Source organism: Lynx rufus, unplaced genomic scaffold (assembly GCF_022079265.1).
Source record: "Lynx rufus isolate CCGP_SWC_20201006 ecotype Redwood Valley unplaced genomic scaffold, mLynRuf1.p SCAF_5, whole genome shotgun sequence".
NCBI classification, from domain to species: Eukaryota; Metazoa; Chordata; class Mammalia; order Carnivora; family Felidae; genus Lynx; species Lynx rufus.
Genome location: NW_025814867.1, coordinates 44392149 through 44409190, shown reverse-complemented (window position 1 = coordinate 44409190; position 17042 = coordinate 44392149). Strand labels below are relative to the sequence as shown.

The following is a 17042-nucleotide window of genomic DNA, read 5'->3' as shown; positions in this document are numbered from 1 at the left end:
GCTAAGCATCTGACTCTTGATTTTGGCTCAGGTCGTGATCTCACAGTTTGTGAGTTTCAGCCCCATGCTGGGCACTGCACTCACACTGTAGAGCCTGCTTGGGATTCTCTCACCCTATCTCAAAAATAAATAAATAAACATTTCATTTTAAAAAATTAAAAAATAATTTAAAAATTAAAAAAATATTGTTATCAAAGTCATTAGAGCTACGCTAATTACCAAGAAAAACAGCAAGATTCTATACAAATACACAACATGTAGATTCATGTGTGCAAGAGCACTCTTGAAAATGCACACACTCTCAAGAGCAACATTTATCAAGTACTTACTGTGAGATTTTATGTTAGATATTAAGCAATAAAAACATGAGTAAAGCCCTCCACCTTCCAAGTAAAAACCATGTGTACGTGCCTGTATGGTCATAGGTAAACGTCTTACCATTTAGGACTTCTTAAAAGCTCTTCTTTAAGGGATGTTTTTAAACATGAATAAATCTTACTGTACTTACTGCTAAAATGTCTGCTTCTACAGGTAGTAGGTTTAAGAATGCAAAGAGCTGGACAGTCAAAATGGTATAGACTTGTGTGGCTGACAGCATGAGCATCCCAATGGAGAGCAGCATCTTGCTGTAAAATCACCTGGAAGATAAGCAAATAAGTAACGATGAGCTCTGGTACTTGGTCCCTGAAAACAAATCACTTAATATGTTAATTCCTGATGTCCAAAAAAATCTTACAGATGTGTTAACGTTAAAATTAAACATATTTCAAAAGCATAAGAATTTAGACAGATTTGGACATTTAAGTACACACCCAAAGTTAGTCAATAACCACATAACTCATGGTAACTAAGTTCTGTGTTTTAACCACTAAACAAATATCCTTCCATGGTTCTCAGTATGTAGTACGGCTTGTCTACTAATTCGGTTAGGAAGGGAACTAGATTTCAATGAATATAATGACTAAAAAACACAAAAAAATCCCTTTGCTTTACAATTTTTACAATTTTATTTTTTTAATGTCTATTAAAAAAATGTGCAGGAGAGGGACAGAGAAAGAAGGAGAGAGAGAGAATCCCAAGCAGGCTCCACCCTGTAAGCACAGAGCCCAACATGGGACCCAAACCCAGGAACCATGAGAATATGACTGGAGCCAAAATCAAGAGTTAGACACTCAACTGACCGAGCCACCCAGGCACACCTACAATTTTAAAGAATTTTTATAATTCTTTAAATATAACTAATAATTTCACGTGCAAATTAACTTTTTATTTATTCTTGCATATTGCACCCACTTTAGAGAATATAAGAGAAAAACCAGCCATATATTATAAATACGCTTTGCTCTGTCCCTCCTAACGATGTATGTACCTTTTTCCCTCTACATCCGAATGGCAATAGTGCAGCTACTTTTCCAAATTCACCCAATTTTCTATGAGTCCTTAGCTATCTTGCAGCAAAAAGATACCATTAAAGGACTAAACAATAACCAAGTAATAAGATTAAAATTCTCTTGGTAGGCCTCAACAATCAGTATAACATATTTTTTTAAAGGTGAGAACAAAGTTTGCAAAGACAAGGGCCTTTATTTTTATTTTATTTTTATTTGAGACAGAGAGAGAGAAAGAGAGAGGCAGAGAGACAGAATCTTAAGCAGGCTCCGCACTCAGCAGGGAGCCTCATGAGGGACTCAATCCCATGGCCCTGAGATCATGACCTGAGCCGAAACCAAGAATCAGATGCTCAACTGACTGAGCACCCCAGAGACAAGGGCCTTAATAATGAATTATTTCAGTAAATGCCACTAACTCAAGTAATACTAATTTTGATGATGATTACTGTTGATAAGGCTCTGGATCAACAATGTGACTCTTTGACACACACTGAAAGAGAAATGCCTCTGAACAATTTTTGAACTACCTTCTTACAAAACCATTAAGATCAAAGAAGAAATGAAGTTGGAAACATGTCAAATGTATAGATCTGTTCCACAGAGACAAAGAGTGGATTAGGGATTGCCTGGGGGGCTGCAGGTAGGAGCCAAGGGAACTTGGTGGGCAGCTAGGAATGGGGAATGACTGCCCATGGGTATGGGGTTTCTTTTAGGGGTGAAGAAAATTTTCGAAAATTAGATTATGGTGATTGTTACACAACTCCATAAATATACTAAAAATCACTGTGCTGTTCACTTTATTTTGTGTGTGTGTGGTGTTCACTTTAAATGGGTAAATCTTATGGTATGTTAATTATATGTCAATAAAGCTTTTTAAAAAATGTATAGATTTGGGGGTGCTGGGGTGGCTCAGTCGGTTGAGCATCCGACTCTTGATTTTGACTCAGTTCATGATCCCAGGCTCATGGGATTGGGCCCCAAGTTGGGCTTTGTCCCTATGCTCCTCTCCCCTGCTTGTGTGTTCTCTCTCTCTCTGTCTCTGTCTCTCTCTCTCTCTCAAAAAAAAAAAAAAAAAAGTACAGATTTGTTGCTATTAGTTTCTTAGGAAATACATGTTATAATATACTTTTGTGCAGAAAAGAGTTAACATAGCAGGCCTGAGGCTGCTATCATTAGAAAGACCTGCTGCAGAATTGGCCCTTCTTATTTCAGGAAGGTTCCCATCAGTCCCTGATAAGAACGTCTCATTGTGTCTGAACTCTGCAAATAATGTGGTTATGTTGAAAACACATTTTCTTTCTGATAATCTGAAATTTTGAATGCTAGGTAGAGGGTACTTACAAGCACAGTCCCCAATAGAAACCCTGAGCACTGAATCACTGAACAGTGCCCAATATAAACCCTGGGTACTGAGCATTTCACATGTGTTGTCATAACTTAGTGCTGAGGAATTAAGTATATCCTGCGTGACTCCATTGATAAAGGACTCTTAAAAGCTTATATCTAGTTTTCTCTGGACTTTACCCCACGAAAAATATCTTTAAACATTTGGAAACTAAACAACACAATTCTAAATAATCCATGGACTAAAGAAAAAGTCTCAAGAAAAATGTAAAAAAATGCACTGAATTGAATGAAAATGAAAATACAACATATTAAAGTTTGTGGGACACAGCTGAAGCAGTGCTGAGAGAAAATTTATAGCATTGAATGCATACATTCGTAAAAGAGGAAAGGATTCATTTTGATAATCTAAGCTTCCATCTCAAGAACTTCAGAGAAGAACAAAATATACTCAAAAGAAGCAAAAAGAAATAAATAATAAAGATAAATCCACACTGTAAAGGCCAACTGAAAGTAACACCGATATTCAAGTTGATGTTCAAAAGGTTAACCCTATGCTTAACACAGGTACTCAAGGACTTCAAACCAATGCTCAAGGCAGAGATATGGATATGAGACAGCAGAGACAGAGGGGAGGGGGAACATGTACGTGTGTATTTAACAACAGGCAGTGGGTTTGGTTACACTTCTTTTTGCTTTTATTACGTTTTGAAAAATAACACGTTCTGGAGTTTTTATTGTCTCTCTTTACAAAACCAGTCCTTATAGATTGTTGAAAATGTGGGGGCGCCTGGGTGGCGCAGTCGGTTAAGCGTCCGACTTCAGCCAGGTCACGATCTCGTGGTCCGTGAGTTCGAGCCCCGCGTCAGGCTCTGGGCTGATGGCTCGGAGCCTGGAGCCTGTTTCCGATTCTGTGTCTCCCTCTCTCTCTGCCCCTCCCCCGTTCATGCTCTGTCTCTCTCTGTCCCAAAAATAAATAAACATTGAAAAAAAAAAAAAAAAGAAAAAAAAAGAAAATGTGCAAAAAATTTAAATCACTCATAATCACCAAATTAAGGAATAACTAGCATCCATATTTTGGTGTGTAACCTTCCATTCTTTTAGTGATATGTACATTCAAATATGTATTTAGCAAAACTGGGAATATACTATATGTGCACATTGTTTTGTTAACTGTAATCTTTTCACTTCATATATTGTGAATATTTTCCTAATTCATTAACTGTACTTGAAAAAATTAAAAATTTCAAACCCTGTACCATAGCATCCCCTGGAGAACCAAGCAGCTAGCAGTCCAGGAAACCCTCTGGGGCTTCCACACTTTTCAAACATTTTTTCCAAGATCAAATGACTATTTAAAAAGCGGCCACACTGTATACAAATCAACATTCTCTCCCATTACTCCGTGCATCTGGGACTATAGAAATGTCACTGTTGGGGCACGTGGGTGGCTCAGTTGGTTAAGCATCCAACTTCGGCTCAGGTCATGATCTCACGGCTTGTGAGTTCAAGCCCGGCATCAGGCTCTGTGCTGACAGCTCAGAGCCTGGAGCCTGCTCTTCATGTTCTGTGTCTCCCTCTCTCTTTGCCCCTCTCCCGCTCATGCTGTCTCTGTCTCTCAAAAATAAAAAATAAACATTAAAAAAAAAAGTCCCTTTAAAAAAAAAAAAAAGAAATGTCACTGTCCCTGCCCCACATCTTCAAATTAACATTCTCAGGTCACAACAATAAGTCTTCCTACAGGGGACCATCCAGAAAAAACAAGCTATTTCCTCAGCTCATATTTCTGTCTTTTTGTAGCATTACCAGCACTCTATCCAAGAAGTATATATTGGGGAGTAGGAAGGGGACCCACCAGCTAGCGCACAGTTGTTGACAGCCACAAGATTAAAGACAAGCACAGAGGGATAGGTCAATATACTGGCAAAAAAAAAATCCTGTGACAGCTTGGGAATAACTCTTCATTTCACTCCTGGTGGAAACTGCACTGTCCAGTGCATAGGTATTGATGAGGTAGGCCGGTGAGTTACAGAGCCACAAATAAGTGATATCACCTAGGAGACAAGGAATAAGACCTGCAAAAGTCCTAGGATGCCCTCTTTGCAATAGATGGTTACTATGGAGTCACGAAGTCCATAATACTTGGATTTTCTGCCAATGAATTGTTCCATAGATCCCAGACTAATCGTGTGGAAGGTGTGACGAGGGTAGCAGCAGAATGAGCCACCATCTTTCGAGTCGTCTCCTTGATAAATTGGTCGAAGGAGGGTGTGACTTCTTTCTGTACATTTACAGGGCCTAAATAGTCAACCTTGTCACATTCCTGGTAACGCTGTAAAATTTTACCATGGACCACAGTTCCAAGGACTCCTGAACAGTCTTGGAGTTAAGCCTGTGAAAAACCTACACTTCCCATGGATGTTTGCAATGTGCTGAGCATAACAAAACAGACCAGGAAGCTGACTTACTTGCCAACCAAAAATATTTCATCCTACTATTGGAGGAAGAGGCTCATATCCTACATGAGCAACTGGGACAAGATGGTGAGGCCAGAGCCCAGGAGCACCTGACTGGCCCCATCCGTCATCATGGTACCTGAGGACATTTTTTAAAAATTGTATTTCATACACTGGGTTTCCTGAAGACATTTCATACACTGGGTTTCCTGAGGGTACCTGAGGACATTTTTTTTAAATTGTATTTCATACACTGGGTTTCCACACATGACTTTGTTTATACAAAATGAGAACTACTGGTTTAAAACAATATATAATGACCACATGACATTCCATGTGAATGCACTATAACGGATTTAATGGAATGCGCTCTAATGGATCAAACAGAATCTCTATTGTTAGAAAATTTTTTGACTATTATAAACTCTACAATAAATACTCTTGTAGTTAAACTCCATAGGCACACTCTTATTTTTTTTAGATTAAAGTCACAGAAGTGAGTAGTAGTATTGTAAGAATACTACTTGTGGTAAGAAATAGGAGATCCAGTATTTGATAGACGTAGGTTTATGTTGCAGCACTGACACATACGAACAGTGTGATTTTGAGACAAAATGATTAAGGTGCTTTATCTGTAAAAGGAGAATTATTTAGGACTTAAAAGGACAACTCTGTGGAATAAATACAAAAATGCATATAAGGACTTAACAGCAGTGGAATACAGGAGGAAGAGAGTTTTTGGGTGGTGCTGCCAATAGACAAAACAGGAAATACCAAAGGAGAACTACAGTTAGTGGAGGTGAGCACAATTGGGGCTGTTTTTGTTTTTTTTTTTTCATTAATGTTTGTGAAATATTCTGGTGGGTATGTAAACAGAATGCAATAAATAGAAGTCAGGTGCTCTACCCAAGGCACAGAGAGATGTAGTATCATCAACAAATATGTGATAGCTAAAGTGATTTTAACGCAAAAGTGAAAATCAAGAAGAGGGCTAAAGAAAACTCTAAAGAGTATATAAATTTAAGGGTCAAGAGAAAGGGAAAACAAAGAAAGAGACTGATTTCACAAAAGTTAAGAGAGAAGAATTTTGAAATGAATGTGGGGGGAAGGAAGGCAATCAACAGAAGTAAATGTTGAAGAAGTGGCAAACAGTCTAAAATTTTCAGAGTCTGTCCAACTAAACATTTTTATTTCCCTGTAGTCCAACAGGTACCCTTGCTCTGATCAACTCACAATTTCAAAAAATGCACTCTGCTGTCACCAGCTTTATATCTTGTGATATATATATCATCTATAACAATCATGTGTTAGCCAGAAATTAAAATACAATCATCTACCTTCAAAGGAAAATTCAGGAGAAAATGATGAATCCTATGATATTATATGCAAATTTTTGTTTAAATATATGCAGTTTCTGTGAAAAAAAGATCCATAGTTATTAACACACATTTTCAAAAAAAAAAATCACACACACAAAAAAAGAATCACAAAAATCTCCAAGAAATCTTCTGGAGAGAAAGGTTAATAAGTTTAAATCCTTCAATACTATCTTGTAGCACCTAAACTACTGGGTTAAGTCAAATTGTATTACTAGACAACATTACTTACTGTAAAAATGACTTCCTAACTGATGAAAAGAATGACAAGTGGAAAGACTGTTAATTATAAAAGTTTGTCACAAAAACAAAAACGCTCCCCAAGGGGTAATCTCTCTTGAAATCAAGTATGACCCTTAAAGAAACCTGGAAGCTACTCACGGACTGTTACGAAAAGGGGTTCCTTTCCTATAGGAGACTCTCCTATGCTGCTCTGATAGCCACCCACATACGCTTGTCTGTCACAATTCAGTATACTCTTGGTTGAGTATCAAAGCTGTACCTGAATGAACATAAGGCTTCTCAGTTAAGATATATCTTATGCTGATAAGCCATGTTCCCAGCCTGTATCCTTCCACAAAGCTAGTGAAACCTGATGTCAGGTTACACCCATTTAGAGTGTTATTATCAACCAGAACCCCTGACTCATCATGCAGAGTGGGTGTTATACCTTTCTTCCCCATTACAATTCTCATCAGTCTCTGATCTTCGAATTTATTCAATTACGGCAGCCTCTATAACAGAATTCAATAAAGTATTATTTGTTGTGACTCTTATCACTCTCAAATAGAATGCATTCTATTGAGGACATTCTTTTTTCTTTTTTTTTTTTTATTTTTTTTATATATATGAAATTTATTGACAAATTGGTTTCCATACAACACCCAGTGCTCATCCCAAAAGGTGCCCTCCTCAATACCCATCACCCACCCTCCCCTCCCTCCCACCCCCCCATCAACCCTCAGTTTGTTCTCAGTTTTTAACAGTCTCTTATGCTTTGGCTCTCTCCCACTCTAACCTCTTTTTTTTTTTTTTTCCTTCCCCTCCCCCATGGGTTCCTGTTAAGTTTCTCAGGATCCACATAAGAGTGAAACCATATAGTATCTGTCTTTCTCTGTATGGCTTATTTCACTTAGCATCACACTCTCCAGTTCCATCCACGTTGCTACAAAAGGCCATATTTCATTTTTTCTCATTGCCACGTAGTATTCCATTGTGTATATAAACCACAATTTCTTTATCCATTCATCAGTTGATGGACATTTAGGCTCTTTCCATAATTTGGCTATTGTTGACAGTGCTGCTATGAACATTGGGGTACAAGTGCCCCTATGCATCAGTACTCCTGTATCCCTTGGATAAATTCCTAGCAGTGCTATTGCTGGGTCATAGGGTAGGTCTATTTTTAATTTTCTGAGGAACCTCCACACTGCTTTCCAGAGCGGCTGCACCAATTTGCATTCCCACCAGCAGTGCAAGAGGGTTCCCGTTTCTCCACATCCTCTCCAGCATCTATAGTCTCCTGATTTGTTCATTTTGGCCACTCTGACTGGCGTGAGGTGATACCTGAGTGTGGTTTTGATTTGTATTTCCCTGATGAGGAGCGACGTTGAACATCTTTTCATGTGCCTGTTGGCCATCCGGATGTCTTCTTTAGAGAAGTGTCTATTCATGTTTTCTGCCCATTTCTTCACTGGGTTATTTGTTTTTCGGGTGTGGAGTTTGGTGAGCTCTTTATAGATTTTGGATACTAGCCCTTTGTCCGATATGTCATTTGCAAATATCTTTTCCCATTCCGTTGGTTGCCTTTTAGTTTTGTTGGTTGTTTCCTTTGCTGTGCAGAAGCTTTTTATCTTCATAAGGTCCCAGTAATTCATTTTTGCTTTTAATTCCCTTGCCTTTGGGGATGTGTCGAGTAAGAGATTGCTACGGCTGAGGTCAGAGAGGTCTTTTCCTGCTTTCTCCTCTAGGGTTTTGATGGTTTCCTGTCTCACATTCAGGTCCTTTATCCATTTTGAGTTTATTTTTGTGAATGGTGTGAGAAAGTGGTCTAGTTTCAACCTTCTGCATGTTGCTGTCCAGTTCTCCCAGCACCATGTGTTAAAGAGACTGTCTTTTTTCCATTGGATGTTCTTTCCTGCTTTGTCAAAGATTAGTTGGCCATACGTTTGTGGGTCTAGTTCTGGGGTTTCTATTCTATTCCATTGGTCTGTGTGTCTGTTTTTGTGCCAGAGGACATTCTTTTTTCATGATTTTATTTAAATTCTAGTCCGTTAACATACAGGATAATATTAGTTTCAGGAGAATTCAGTGATTCGTCACTTACATATAACACCCAGTGCTCATCATAACAAATGCCCTCCTTAATACCCATCATCCATCTAAGCCCATCGTCCACCCACTTCCCTCCATCAACCCTCAGTTGTTCTCTATATTTAAGGATCTCTTATGGTTTGTTTCCCTCTCTCTTCCCCACTCCCATATGTTCATCTGTTTTGTTTCTTAAATTCTATATATGAGTGAAATCATATGGTATTTGTTTTTCTCAGACTTTTTTCGCTTAGCATAATATACTGTAGCTCCATCTACATTGCTGCCAATGGCAAGACTTCATTTCTTTTTGATGGCTGAGTGATATTCCATTGTGTGTGTGTGTGTGTGTGTGTGTGTGTGTGTGTGTGTGTGTATACACACACACACACACACACACCACATCTTCTTTATCCATTCATCAGTCGATGGACATTTGGGTTCTCTCCATAGTTTGGCTATTGTTGATAATGCTGCTATAAACATTAGGGTGCATGTACCCTCTTTGAATCTATATTTTTATATGCTTGGGTAAATGTCTAGTTCTATTTTTAACTTTTTGAGGAACCTCCATACTGTTCTCCAGAGTGTCTGCACCAGTTTGCATTCGCACGAACAGTTGCAAGAGGTTCCCCTTTCTCCAAAGAGGACGTTTCTTTAGAACGTTTTTGAAAAAGCACACAGAAAAGCCTTCTAATAAAATTGAAGCCACCAATTCAGCCCCTCCGGCCAACCTAATGGTCTAAATTTTAGCAAGCACCTTTAACCTGACTGATTAACTAAACCTTTCTTTGTGGTTTTACAGATCATGCATTGTTTGCTAATAAGACTCAGAACCAAACCCTGTTGTACAACCTCCCCCCTCCCCCGCCACACCTCAGTACACAACCTCTGAGCACTGCAGTGATAACATCTGAAAGCTGACACCACTGAGTCTGCACATAATTAAGAATTGCTACAGACCACTATGCTCCCCTTTTACTGATTAACTGCCCTAATGTTCCTTTAAAACTCTTTGGGCCTGGCACAAACCTTGGAGTTTGTTTTTGGACAAGAATCTACCCTCTCCCCAGGTGGCGTTCCTCCTAAATAAAGCTCATATTCCTTTCCTTTTTTCTTTTTCTTTTTTTTGGGCCAAGTTTTAACTTAAATTCCAGCTAATTAATATACACATTACTAATTAACGTAAACATTAGTTTCAGGTGTAGAATTTAATGATTCGTCACTTATATACGATACTTGGTGTTCATCACAATCATACTACTTTCCAAACAAAAACAATCTCTTAAGTATTGGCCTTCCAAGCAATGAGCAGCTGAACTTGGGTTTTTTGGTAACAAAATCTTGCTAGTTACAAATATCTACCTCTTTTCCTCCATCCCACCTTCTCTCTCTCTCTTTACTCTCTTTCTCTTTCCGTCTTTCTCCATAATTAACAAAAATAGGAGTATTCACTCTAAGTATTCACTCTAAGTATTCCTAATATCAGAAGTCTACATTTCTTCAAAGGAAGTATTTAGTAGAGAAAATGCAAAAAAAAATCCTTGAAAACTACCAAGCAGGTTTCTTAGAGGTATAGCCATCATCACAATCTCTGATCATATCCAACTGTGCATACTACTTGACAGAACTTCACCCATTATTAACAGACATTTTATCTGAAATTAGCTTCCTGACTGTCTAAAGTTTTCCAACTGGCAAATTCTCATTCTACTTTCTGTTCAGTTTATGTCGCCTAAAATGTATTCTTGTCAAAACTATTTTAACCCAATTCTAACAAGACTTCAGAGCTAACTTCAAGCTTACAGGAAATACATAGAACAGAAAAAAAAAAAAAAAAAGCTCTAAGACAAGGTGGGTTTACTTGAGAGCACTGCACCAATTCCTGTAAAATTAAATGGAATAAACAAAATAGTGTAGTGAGATGAAATGGGAAAACAGCATGAAATATGAAACATTAAATCCAAAAGCAAAAGTTTCAAGCAAACCAATGATAAAAATACAGTTAAGGAACAAGAGGGGCAATGTGGATGTGCTCTAGATATTAGATACATTTTTTTTTTTAAGTAACTGTTCATTTTCTTGGGTATGATGGGAGTATTGTGGTCAAATGAGAAAGTCCTTATTTTTGGAGATGCATAGTGAAATACTTAGGAATGAAATGTCATGATACCTGTAATTTACTTTAAAATACACAAGTCAAAAAAATTAAACCAGAAGACTAGTGAATGTTAAATCTAGGTGAAGATTATATTGAGATTCATTATACTATTTCTCTGTTTATTATACAAATTGTCAAACACAGAAAAGTTTTTTTAATGTACCGAATAAATCATTTTAACTCTTCAAGGATCTTCTTAGAAGGCCTTCAGCCTTATTTTTATTTATTTATTTTTTTTTTATTTTTAAAATTTTTTTTTTTTTCAAAGTTTATTTATTTTTGGGACAAAGAGAGACAGAGCATGAACGGGGGAGGGGCAGAGAGAGAGGGAGACACAGAAACGGAAACAGGCTCCAGGCTCTGAGCCGTCAGCCCAGAGCCCGACGCGGGGCTCGAACTCACGGACCGCGAGATCGTGACCTGGCTGAAGTCGGACGCTTAACCGACTGCGCCACCCAGGCGCCCGACAAGGATCTTCTTAGAAGGCCTTCAGCCTTATTTTTAAATGTTGATATAATATACATAAAATTGCTTAAAATGGTAAATTTTGTTCAGTGTTAAGTTCAGTAACAGTAACTACATTTACACTGGTGTATAACCAACATCACCATTCATCTCCAGAACTTTTCATCTCCCCAAACTGAAACTCTGTAACCATTAAACATGAATTTCCCATTCCCCACTCCTGCTATCCCCAGCAACAATTTTACATTCTGCCTCTATAAATTTGACTATCCTACATACCTGATATAAGCAAAATCACTTTTTGTCCATTTTTGTCTGGCTTATTTCACTTAGCATAATGTCGTCAAGATTTATCCATGTTGTAGCATATGTCAGAATTTCCTTTTTAAAGGCTAAATAATATCCCATTATATGTATATGCCACATTTTGTGTATCCATTCATCTACTGATGACACTTTGGTTGTTTCCATCTTTTGGCTATTGTGAATAAAGCTGCTACGAACTGGGCGTACAAATAACCGAGTCCCTGCTTTCACTCCTTTCGGGTATATGCCCAGAAGTGGAATTGCTGAGTCATTATGGTAATTCTGTTTAATTTTTTGAGGAAATGCTGTATCATTTTCCACATCAGCTGCACCATTTTACATTCCTACCAGCAATGCACAGGGTTCCAATTTCTTTGTATCCTCACCAACACTTACTATTTTGTCTGTTTGACAATAGTCATCCTACTGGGTGTAAAGTGATATCTCATTTGGTTTTGATTTTAGTTCCCTAATTATTAGTCATGTTGAGCATCTTTTCATATGCTTATTAGCTATTTGTGTGTCTCCTGGAAGGAATAATTATTTAAGTCCTTTGCCCATTTTTAATCTGGGTGTGGATGTTGTTGTTGAGTTATAAAAGCTCTTTATATAGTCTGTATTTATTTCCCTTATCAGATATATGGTTGAAAACTGTTTTCTCCCATTCCATGGGCTTTCTTTTCACTCTGTACAGTGTCCTTCAGTGCACAAGTCCAACTCACCTATTTTTTCTTTTGTTGCCTGTGCTTTTAATGTTATATCCAAGATATCACTGCCAAATCCAATGTCATGAAGTTTTTCCCCTATGCTTTCATCTAAGAGTTTTACGTGTTAGTTCTACATTTATGTTTTTGATCATTTTGAGTTGTTTTTGTATATAAGATGGGTCCAACTGCATTCTTTTGCAGGAGGATATCCAGTTTTCCCAATACTATTTGTTGAAAGGACTGCCCCCCTCCTCCACTCAAAGGTCTTGGCACCCTTGTCAAAAATCACTTAACTATATATGTAAGGATTTATTTCTAGGCTATCATATCCCAGTGGTCTGTATGTTTGTCCTTATGCCAGAACCATACTGCTTTAATCACTGTAGCTTTGTAGTAGATTTTGAAATCAGAAAGTATGAGACTTCCAACTTTGTTTTTTGTCAATATTGACTAGTTGAGCTCCCTTGAGATTCCATATGAATTTTAGGACATATTTTTTTCTACTTCAGTAAAAAAAAAAAAAAAAAAAAAAAAAAAATCATTGGTATTCTAATAGGGATTGCACTAAATCCACAGATCACTTTGAATAGTACTGACATCTTAATAATACTGTCTGTCAATCCATGACCATGGGATGTCTACCCATCTATTTATGTCTAATTTCTCTCAGCAATGTTTTGTAGTTTTCAACACATAAGTCTTTTGCAATCTTGGTAAGTTTATTCCTCAGTATTTTATTCTTTCTGACGCTATTGTAAATGGAATTGTTTCATTAATTTCCTGTTGTGATAGTTCACTGATTTTTGCATATTGATTATATATCCTTCAACTTTGCTGAATTTGTTAGTTCTAATAAGGTTTTTTTGTGGAACCTTTATGGTTTTATACATGTAAAATCATGTTATCTGTAAACAGAGATAATTCCACTTCTTCCTAATTTGGTTGCCTTTTATTTCTCTTTCTTGCCTGATTGCTCGGGCTAGGACTTCCAGCACTCTAATAAGGACTAGAAGTGGTAAAAGCAGGCATCCTGGTCTTATTCCTGATCTTAAAGGAAGAGCTTTCATTTTCAGTCTTTTACCACTGCATATGATATTAAGTGTGGGATTTTCATATATGACCTTTACTATGTTGAAGTAACTCCCTTCTTACTTATTCAATGCTTTTTATCATGATTTTTATCAAATGCTTTTTTCTCCATTAATTAAGACAGCCATGTGTTTTTTTTCTTTACACTGTTAGTATGATGTATTACTGATTATTTTTCATATGCTGAACCATCCCTGAATTCTAGGAATGCACTTGATCATGGTGTTGTTGAATTTGGTTTGCTAGTACTTTGTTGAGGGTTTTTGCATTAATACTCATAAGAAATACTGGTCTGTAGTTTTCTTATAGTATCTATCAGTGTCTGGCTTTCATATCAGAATAATGCTGGTCTTATATAATGAGCTAGGAAGTATTCCCTCCTCTTCAACTTTTTGGAAGAGCTTAAGGACTGGTATAATTCTTTTTTAAGATATTTGGTAGACTTCACCAGGGAAGCTCTCTGGTCCTGAGCTTTTCTTGCTTGGGAGGTTTTTGATTATTGATTCAACCTCCTTACTAGTCATAAAATCTATACAGATATTCTATTTCTTCATGACCTAGTCTTGGTAAGTTGTCTGTTCCATTTCAACTAGGTAATCCAATTTCTTGTTCTACAATTATTCACAGTACTCTTTCATAATTCTTTTTATTTCTGTAAAATTGGCAGTAATATGTCCCTCTTTCAGGTTTGATTTTAGTGGAGCCTCCCTTTTTTTTCTTAAAGCTATTGAAAGGTTTATTAATTCTGTTGATCTTTTCAAAGAACCAACTCTTGATTTTGTTAATTTTCCCTTGGCCTCGTTTTGGAGAACTTGAGCACCCTGGCTGGCACACATAATTATCTGTACAGCTGAAGAGCACACATGCCAGTTACTCATCTAATGCTGGTCTGGTATTTGCAAAATTTTAAAACTTCCCCAAGCATCACAGTAAATCCTAAGCTCACTTTAAATCTATGACAATACCATACAACTCATCTACACAAAAATACAGACTAAAACTTCATTTTACAAATGGGGCTGCATTTAATGAATGTTTAGGACCAATATTACTTTCAGGAAATTCCTTTCCAAACAACATTTAATTCTGAAGATAACTCACATTCTGACATCAACTAGTTTAGTGCCAAATAACACTCATGAAACAGCTAATCAGCTCCATAGGAAAGCCTCTGAGTAAGCTCTTATTCTACTGATTCCCAAGCGACATTCCTGAGCATCACTAGCATTCCAAAAATGGACCAAAATACTCCACTGCTAAAATAATGGTAATCTCTTCCTAGTTTGCCAAAAGATTTAAAGGATAGTAATTTCAATTTGGTTTTCTCCATAATGTATCTTATACTACAATAAGCATCAAAAGCAAGCATTAACAGAAAATACATGTGAACAGCTAGTTAATGACTTTAGTGTAAAATTTATAATAGCCAAATCACATTTCATAAAATAGGTTTTTTAATAAATGTGCTAATGGTCATGTATGTATACTGGATACATGTGGTACTATGTTTCCTCCAAAACAGTGTTCTCAATTCATACAAAAATTGATTATATCAATAACTTCATAGTGTTCCTTAAAAAGCATCATGACTTCCAAGAGTTTTAACAACTGGGAACTAGAACAACTAGAAACTTATAATAATCAATTGTGTAATTGTAAACACTTATTATTTTAAATAATATACTGTAGTTAAAAAATATATACTGTAGTTAAAATAAAAATAAAAAAATAAAATAAAATAAAATAAATAAAATAAAAATAAAAAAATAAAAAAAATAAAAATAAATAAAAATAAAATAAAAATAAAAAATACTAATATACTGTAGTTAAAAAAAAACCAAAAAACTATGCTGTATGGGAATTTAAGAAATGGTTTAGAGGTTGTCATGAGCAAAAGTGTTAGAACAGAAAAAACAACAAGGCTTAACTTTTTAAGCAAAAATAAGATACCTAATAGTTCTTTGCAAAAAAACCGAAGGTTGATCCAAACTGAAAGCAAGCCTCACCTAAGATTTTTAACTATTGCCATCAACCAAAGCAAAATTTTTTTAGATTCCATGAAAATGCTTTACAATTTTGTTTTTCCAACAAATGAAACAAAATGAACACATTTTTAATTTCAAAAGGTTAGCAAATAGCAAAACATCAATTCTTTCCAAACTCAGGGCTTCATACAAACTATTCCCAATGTTTTGTATGTAATCATATCAACTTTTCTCCCCATAGAAACAATACTGTTTTTATTTTCTTTACATATTACCTGCATGTTTTAAAACTTTTGTAAAGCCTATTTATATATTGTATACCAAACAAAAATCTAGAAGAAAATGCACAGAAATCTTAACAGAAATCCATTACACTTCAAGTTTTCTAAGTGTGCATTACTTTTATGCAAAAAAAAAAAAAATTTTATGAGCAAGCAATAAGGTCTTATAATTCACAAGTCTATTCACAATTTAAAGATCTGAAGTGTGCAATCAAAAGAAGTGTAAAAAAAAAAAAAAAGGCGGATCTTGAGCTGAGAGTTAAGAAATCCAGCTGTCGTTTTCTCTCTGTAAGCACTGCACACTCAAAAGGTTCCATCCCACACTACAGTTCTTATAGTTAGTTGCCGTAAAAGTCAAATGTAGCAGCTATTTGGGCTCTGAGGAATGTGCATCAGTTGGCAATAAGTCACAATGAACCACAGATGATATCAACTGTGATGTCATAGATTACCAGCACCCCACTTCCACTGGCAAAGAGCTCAGCACTGTGCTCACACCCAAAGACATGACCAAACCAATACCAAAACTTCAAATTTTTAGGTCTGTCTCCTGGAACCACTCCAGGGATTAATTCTGTATTAGCAGAAATTCAATTAGGAGACAGAAACTATAAAGTAAATTAAATACAGAATGTTTAACAGAAGTAATTAGTAAACTAAGATGTAGTAAGGGATGGCAAGGAGCGAGAGACAAGGATTCTATACTTTAAATATATACAGTTTATAGTATGCAATTATAAGTCAATAAAGCAGTTTTTAATTTTTTTAAGAAAATTATTAAACTATGATTTTAGTTTTTCCTGATTTTTTTCTTCTGTATTTGGGGCACATGGCTGAGGCAGACCATCACCAGATGTCCTCAACCATATGTACTGCCGACAGACCACGCAGCAAGAACAGGAAAAGGAAAACACAAGTCACAGGAACTAGGAAGGAAAAAACCCTTTCTCTAGTAAATTCCCTCTAGCATCCTGTCTCCTCCAGCATCCTGTCCCCTCTAGGACCCAATAAAGCTTAATATCATGCTCTTTGTAAAGAACTTCTTAGAGTCCAGTCCTTTATCGTGGAGCAGGTGAGTTTGGAGTAGAAAGATAAATTGATAATTGACATGGTTATCTTTCTATTCATGACAGTATTTAAATAAGGCAGTGCTTCTCTCATTTAACAATAG

The 17042-nt window shown here is 36.4% G+C and overlaps 1 protein-coding gene and 1 pseudogene across 5 annotated transcripts in view; both read right to left on the bottom strand.

Annotated features, from left to right (window-relative positions):
- The window catches only part of RNF13 (ring finger protein 13), a 162705-nt gene that overhangs the window by 133321 nt on the left and 12342 nt on the right, over positions 1-17042 (bottom strand). For 4 of the 5 annotated variants that reach the window (XM_047100178.1, XM_047100181.1, XM_047100177.1 and 1 more), the window contains exon 2: positions 509-638. In XM_047100178.1, coding sequence (XP_046956134.1) covers positions 509-622 — 114 coding nt within the window. In that variant the 5' untranslated portion in view covers positions 623-638. Of the gene's footprint in view, positions 1-508; positions 639-6528; positions 6545-17042 lie in introns of those variants that run through there. The other variant, XM_047100180.1, reaches the window with a different exon arrangement.
- Positions 4398-6504, bottom strand: LOC124526960 (mitochondrial carrier homolog 2-like; annotated as a pseudogene).